This window comes from Barbus barbus, assembly GCF_936440315.1.
Source record: "Barbus barbus genome assembly, chromosome: 11".
NCBI lineage: Eukaryota > Metazoa > Chordata > Actinopteri > Cypriniformes > Cyprinidae > Barbus > Barbus barbus.
In genome coordinates, this window is record NC_136739.1 from 3,189,753 (window position 1) to 3,196,995 (window position 7,243).

The 7,243-nt window shown below is 40.7% G+C and overlaps 1 protein-coding gene across 1 annotated transcript; it reads right to left on the minus strand.

Annotated features, from left to right (window-relative positions):
• Positions 1-186: 186 nt before the first annotated feature.
• LOC306876797 (indian hedgehog B protein-like) lies at positions 187-6,451 on the minus strand. The gene is made up of 3 exons (XM_079428207.1): positions 5,704-6,451; positions 3,717-3,978; positions 187-1,831 (listed from the first exon to the last, which is right to left on the minus strand). Exons 1-3 carry the CDS (start codon positions 6,001-6,003, stop codon positions 1,152-1,154), a joined length of 1,242 nt encoding a protein of 413 aa, XP_079284333.1. The 5' UTR covers positions 6,004-6,451; the 3' UTR covers positions 187-1,151.
• Positions 6,452-7,243: the final 792 nt, after the last annotated feature.

Sequence of the window (7,243 nt, forward strand, 5' to 3'; positions counted from 1 at the left end):
TTGATTTGGTAATGCCATAACGAAGTCTCTTAAAATCCTTCTTGGAAAAAAATACTTTAGGAACCAACGCCGCTGACAAAGTGTCTGAACACTAATGCACTCTATTATTAATACACTCTATACATTTTAACATGGAGTTCTGAAAACAGAGAAATTTTGTCAGGAGACTAAAGAAAGACAAAGGCAGATATTTCCATAATCTTTAATTCTGAAAAATAGATCTTTAAATAGTTTTACAAATATTATATAATTTCTGACATCTTTAAGTAAAATGTAAATAATGCCACAAAACAGATAAATACAGTAAGTTGTATGGGAAACTGAGTATTACTGCATAAAGCACACATAAGGACTACATAAACATCGCTACACATTGCACAGAGTAAACTCTTAATTTGTTCGAATGAAGCCTTCATAAAAGTACTCAACACCCTTATGTATGCTAGATGGAGAAATACAGTGTACAATGTGACCATTAAATACTTGATTAAGTTGGGACAGACACCTCTACGTTTACAGTGAGAAACATGTAACTGACCATATGAATGAATGCAAAACAGTTACCATGAACCGCTCTGGACCTGAAAGTATATTTTCCTGATGTTTAAAGGCCTTAACCCAGTCGTAAAGTGTATGTTTCTATGGGTGTGTTTGTGTGTACCTTCCACTCTCATTTTCTAAGAGAACTTCCCCCTCCGTCTCAAACCTTATCAGGCCGCGTTGGTCTGATCGCCTGTGGTTGAGTCACTGCATACCTGAGTATAAAGCAAATTCATCTATAGTTTCCTCACTTCCACGCCTATAACGATATGTTTAGTGAATGTGTAGGTGTGTAAAAAAGAGAAAGAGACTGAATAGGAGATATCTCAGCGGAAATGTGTGCGTCTTGATATATTTGTGATAATGTTCCAGTGTAGGCAGTATAGAAAACCCATCTGAAAGTGTTAAATATGGGTTAAAAAGATCAACTTTGTCACGTCCTATGTCCACTTCCTCAAATGAGGCTTGACTCATAGAAAAGCTGCATCCTTTACAGTCTTTTAGGGTCATAACTGATTGTGTTCTTCATTTCAGGACTTTCTTACTTTGCTTTCTTTTAGATCCTTCCAAAACTGGTTTTCGAGTGACATTCTCGTTCTCCCTGCTTGTTTTCATCTGTCATTGTCCATCATGCTCCAGGGATGGAAGTGTGTTGGATCCAGCACATGAGTCCCAACCCAGTGCAGCAGTGAGGAATACCAGTGTATCCCCACAGCCTGATGTCCAACTGTCCCTCCCCAGCTATAAAATACCCTGAGTGGGCCAAAAGCCCAGTGAGCCAGCCAGTGCTGGTCCACGGCCGCGTAGCAGGAGGAAACCACGCCATTGACCACCACTGTGCCGTGGCAGGTAAGCGGCGCAAAAACCCCCTTGTCCTCCTGTATTTGGATCTTAGTGACCCTGGACAGATGTCCCTGCTGTCCTGCTCCTCGTGTGGACACCACGCACTGCCCTGGCAACACGTCACTAGCAAATACAGACTTCAGCTCTGCACTCGCTACTGGCCCTGAGCAGTTCCCTTCGGATACAAACAGGAGATGTGCCGCAGTCAAGGTCAGTTTAGCACCCGAGTCCGTCTCGATGGCATAGAACTGCTTCTCTGCGGAAGGATCGCGGTCTAGGAAGGCGATGACTTCGCTGTAGATGAGCGGCCCGCTCCCGTCGCTCTCTGATGAAGCGAGTACTTTTTCTCCAGGCTGTAAGCTGTCCATAGTCTTCACGCTTCCATCCTCAACGGTGACAAGAGCTGATGCAGGAAAACAGCCACCGGTTTTTGCAGCCACAGAGTGCTCTGAAATAGAAATAGGGAGAATACAATGACAAACTAACAATAAAATCATCCTTTTTCTCTTCTTGATGCGCACAGTAGCCTAAAATAATTCCAAAGGTCTCGTGTGTTTATTAAATCTTGGGTTTGGGTTGTTCAGATGGCACAGTGCCTTTCTCAGATTAATCTTCAATCTTTAAAACACACACACCCAAGCACAAACACACACCCGTTCTCATTGTAAACCCATAAAAATCCAATCAAACAAAAAGTTGCAGTGGCAAAATAACCTGGCGTGTGCAGGCAAACATTTTAAGCGCCATCCATCAAGCTAATTAGTTTTTTCGGCCGACTCTAGTCAGCGGGTAAAAATGCAATAAAGCTAATAAATAACCACTTGATTGAATCCTAGCTCCCTATGACTTCTGTCCAACAGAAGTGACTGGGGTCTGGAGCGATGTATGCATTACAAAAACCGGAATGAGTCTTAAGTCTCTGTTGAGTCCTACACAAATATTTGGGAAAGGTTAGTACCAAGGCCGGGTGATAAGACAGGCTGAGATAAGAGATCTGAGAAAAGGGGACAACAGAGTTGCAGTCTGGAAAACAAAGGGGTTGGTTAATCATCTCACAGCACTTTAGCAGCTAGTCCTACTTCTTAAGGCACATTCTCGCTCTCTTACATAAACACACACACACACGCACGCACATATTTACTATTATGCGCTGCTAGCATATGTATGTGTGCTCACAACTCCAAATTTAATACTGTTTTGTTTATATTTGAGTTCTGAAGAACTTATTTTATGATATTTCGTAATGTTGTATCATCTCTGGTTAACTGTCTCTTTCTTCTTTTTATACTGAAGTACGTGCCTGAAATCTTGCAATAACAGTTGAAGAAGCCAGCTGAAGAACACACCTATAGAGGACTTTGATAAAGCAGAAGTAGACAACAGGTCTTGCTTGTGTTTGCATGCTCTATCAGAAAGATAACAGAAGGGCCTCAAATATGTCCACACACAGGTCTCATTTCTCTCTAGCAGTGGTGAAATACTCTACAGATACTTTATAGTCAGACCTAATACAAATTTATAGACCTTTTTCTGCACTGCCTATGCAGGAAGATCTGATGAATTCTGAGGAACTGATTGAAGTAGAATAAGTTACCAAATTGAATAGTCCCAGATTCGTATTGGTAGCTATAGGTGATGAGATAAACAAATAATCCAAAACATTTGCAGAAAGAAGTATCATGAAGAAAAGGCATTGCAAGTTTGCTGGGGGTTTTTGTGGTTCCAGTTATGTATGTGTTTGTGTGCTAAGGATGCATGTTAAATTCAATTATTATTTCATGATCTTCAATGAGAATTATCTTCATTTTTAGCATCCAAAAAAGAAAAAAAGAAAAGAAAATGCAGGTCAAGACAATAAAACAGTAAATGTGAGCACTTTTACTTTCCTGGTTGTCTGGCTAATAATTTGGTCTCTGGTGATTCAGGTAGAGGCAGGTGTTTAAGGTTTAATGATGTGGTCTGTTACCTGTTGTTACCTTCATCCCAGGTCTACCACTTATCTCACCCAAGTTAATGAGAAATGACCATCTTCCCCACAATAGGACACACCTGTTTTAACTGCACACTGAACGCATATGAACCTTTCAGTTCAAACATCAGAGATCAGATTGGACAGTTTTCCACCATCAATCATAACCCTGTTTTTTAAATTCACATAATATTCCAATTTTCCCTTTTTAGATGTAGTGAACTCAACTATAATATTGTAGTTCAATGAATAAAGTCTGTGGCTGAATGTTACATTATATTACTCTGTATAGCACAATGGATATGGTTACACTTCATATAGTTGTATTGCAAATAAACAGATGTATATGTAGTCTCAGCCCTACCTGATTTGACGCTGCAGTGGATGTAAGATTTGGACTCATAGTAGACCCAATCAAATCCGGCCTCCACCGCAAGACGTGCCAACATGCCATATTTATTACGGTCGCGATCAGAGGTGGTGATATCGACAGCTCTTCCTTCGTAATGCAGCGAATCTTCAAAGTGATTGCCGTCTTCATCCCAACCCTCGGTCACCCTGAGCTTCACCCCGGGCCACATGTTCATCACAGAGATAGCCAGAGAGTTCAGCTTATCTTTACAGCGCTGTGAACGCAACAAGGAAAGATGTTTAGACCTGGGTTACACACGTGGAAGATGATGGCCTGCATTTACTGGAATTTTGCAAGAAATATGCAAACAAGACAAGTTATAACTCCAAAGGGCAAAACAGACTGAATCTCTCTCTCTCACACACACACACACACACACTTATATCACAGGGCAAGACAGAAGACAGGCAGAATTGATGCAAATGACACTGGTATAAAAATAAAAACATATCCAGAGATCTGCAAGAGTCCAGGATCACCTCTTTAGAGAGTTGAAGTGTATGGCTATAACACACAAATAATATGTGACATAAATGAATGGGCTAAATCTTTAAATCTTGTTTACATAAAGATGACGTTTTGGAAATTAGTTTAACTTCCATTCGTTTACCCTGTTTTGTATCTTCCATGCAGAGCTTTCCACCGGACACTTTCCAATAATTAGTTTTTGCTTTCCTAAATAAATGAGAATGTATTCCTATATTAACTCATTAAAAGTGTTTCTGTAATCCCAGTTTTTCCACATTAACATGCCATACAATATGCCATAGTTTTTGTTTTTAACCCAGGCACCTCTCTTTCATGCCTGAAGAGTTTGTTTTCAAAAGCACCCACGTAAAACATTACATAATGACAAATTATTGAATCATGAGGAGAACTGAGTGATGCTAGAACCCACAAATATATACTGACTTATTTTTACCATCCCACAGGTATTTTTCAACGACCGAGGTACAAAATGTTGAGTGATTCACTTTTACTCATTTAACCTAACCACATTCACCACCCTTTAGAATACACAAGACAAATTTGCTTTTAACAGCAAATTCATATTTCAGCATGGAAACAAACATTCACTGCCAAAGCACAGATATACTGTAACTAACCACAATTTCAGGCAATATCGGTTTCATTATTTGGAAAGGAAATAAGAGTCATAAATTCACATTCATGAGTCATTTAAGATTTGTTTATAAATTGTTTAAATAAACCACAAACTAAATGGAAAGTTTACTTATTTGTTGAAACTATTTCCATTTATGACTAATGAGTCAACAGGTTAGTTTTAGAGTGAGTAGTCATGAAAAAGTTTTGCTGGTAAAGTATTACATCAAAATATATTTTTATATTGTTCGCATCCATGCAAAATAAGCACTGTTATTTAGATCCATTGCATAAAAGCGAAATATTCACATTCACAAAGAGCACATGAACATATTGAAAAGTATTTGACAGGTCCTAGATTTTCCTTTTTTCCCATTTTCCTGAATGACCTGTAAGTTCCACAGAAAACCACCATAAGAACATTATATTCTCTAGTCATTTAGTAAACAATCTGTTATCTGCTTTGAAGAACAAAGAAACCAATATGCTGATCTGAAGGACCAGCAACGTAACATCAATGACTTTTTTAAATTCCCAAAGAACCACACAGCCAAACTCAACACAAACGTAAGGTTTTTAAAAACATAAGATTATCTGCTTAACCCGAGATCCATCGAAGAAGCTTTATTATTAGACGATTTTAAGAGACAATTAAACCGCAATCAATTCCTCTGAAAGCTGTGAAGATCGATAGGAGCGCGTCTGTGGGACTGAGCAAAGGGCACACCGCTGAGCAACAGGTTTAATGCGCTCGCAATCGAATCAAAGCCACTGAGTGTTTCTAATGGGCAGATAATTGAATTAATTCGAGCTGCATTATCCAAGTGTCGCTCACCTGCGTCATGAGTCGATCCGCACCTGTGTTCTCCTCATCTTTGAAGATGATATCGGGGTTGTAGTTCGGTGTGAGCTCTTTAAAGCGCTCCGAGGTCCTGGTGATCTTGCCCTCGTGTCTCCCACTGGCTCCCAGTGTCTTTTCAGCTACATTTGGACTAAACTGCTTGTAATTAAGGGGTGTCAGTTTCTTTGGAGGCCGCCTTTTCCCATGTCCCCTCCCCGGCCCACAGCCCTCGTTAACAGGTGCGAAAATCAGGGCGCAGCCGACGAGGAGCCCAAACACCACGGGGAGACGCATTCCACCCCAACCCGCCGGGCACTCCGACACGGAGTGGTATGGTGGCACAGCTCGCCGTTCAATAAGAAACTAGCCCCCGGAAGATCCTTACCCCCTCCCCACGGGGTAAAAGATGGGGAGGACAAAACCTCTACTTCTTTATCACCCTTATCCTCGCCATCGTCCGTGCGTAAAATGCGCTTTACGCAGAGGCTGTCATGGAGAGACGCTGGAGAAAAGATCCAGCGATACCAAGTGTTCAGTGCCCATAGAATGCGAAACGCTGGTCTCTCGAGAAAATCACCGAAATGAGAGTGAGCAGGCAAGTCCATTTATTTATCTAACAGATTCAAGGAGCGAGAGATACAGGGTGATTCCGACGCACACCGGGAGAGCTGTCAGACTCGGAGAGACTGCTGCGGCTGCTGTCTTTGAATGAGCACGTCCTTTGGCGCACATCAAGTGATCTGAGTTGCCGGCGAACTGAGACCGCACCCTGCCAGTTTTTTGCCCCTCTCTATCCCTGCCTGCCACTCCTCCCCATGGGTCACATTGGGTGCGTCGTATACCCACCGGCTCCCTTTAACGCTTCACAGCGCCTGGCTGGGCAAACACAAGTCTCGGGGAAGAACTGTGAACTCAGACTCTCCCAGTCATAGATCCACAAATAGAGAACGAGCCTGGCTGCTCCTCAAACAAACGTGAGCGATTGCTGCCCTCCCCTACCTCTTTATAACATTGATACGCTTCAGGAAACACACTAGACTAGAACCTGGCGCGTTCGTTTGAATGTTTGATCATTTTTATTGATCAGAAGTGGCCCGTTTGTTTAGGCCGTTCATTTTTAGTGACAGGTGTAACGACGTTGTGGATGAGTCAAAGACAAGTGATTTTTATTTTTTTTGTCCTGATCTATTAAGTTATGTAATATTACATAAAAGTAAAGTGGTGTCTAGAAATAATAGAAAATGCTGACATTTGTTTAAAAAAAAAGAAAGAAATGGGGATGTTGTTTGCAAAAGTAATTTGGCAATGTTTTCTAAAAAAAAAAAAAAAAAAAGTCAAGGAATTTTGCAGAAGATGACAAAGGAGAAATAATTCTGAAATCTAGTACAAATGTCATGATTTTTAAAGTCACAAATATCCAGAATTATTCCATTTGATTTAAAAAAAAAATGTTAATGACCTGACACATAGTCATAAGGGTCTAAGGGATCACATCATTTATTCAGACCATTAACATTTTTTAAATCAAATGGAA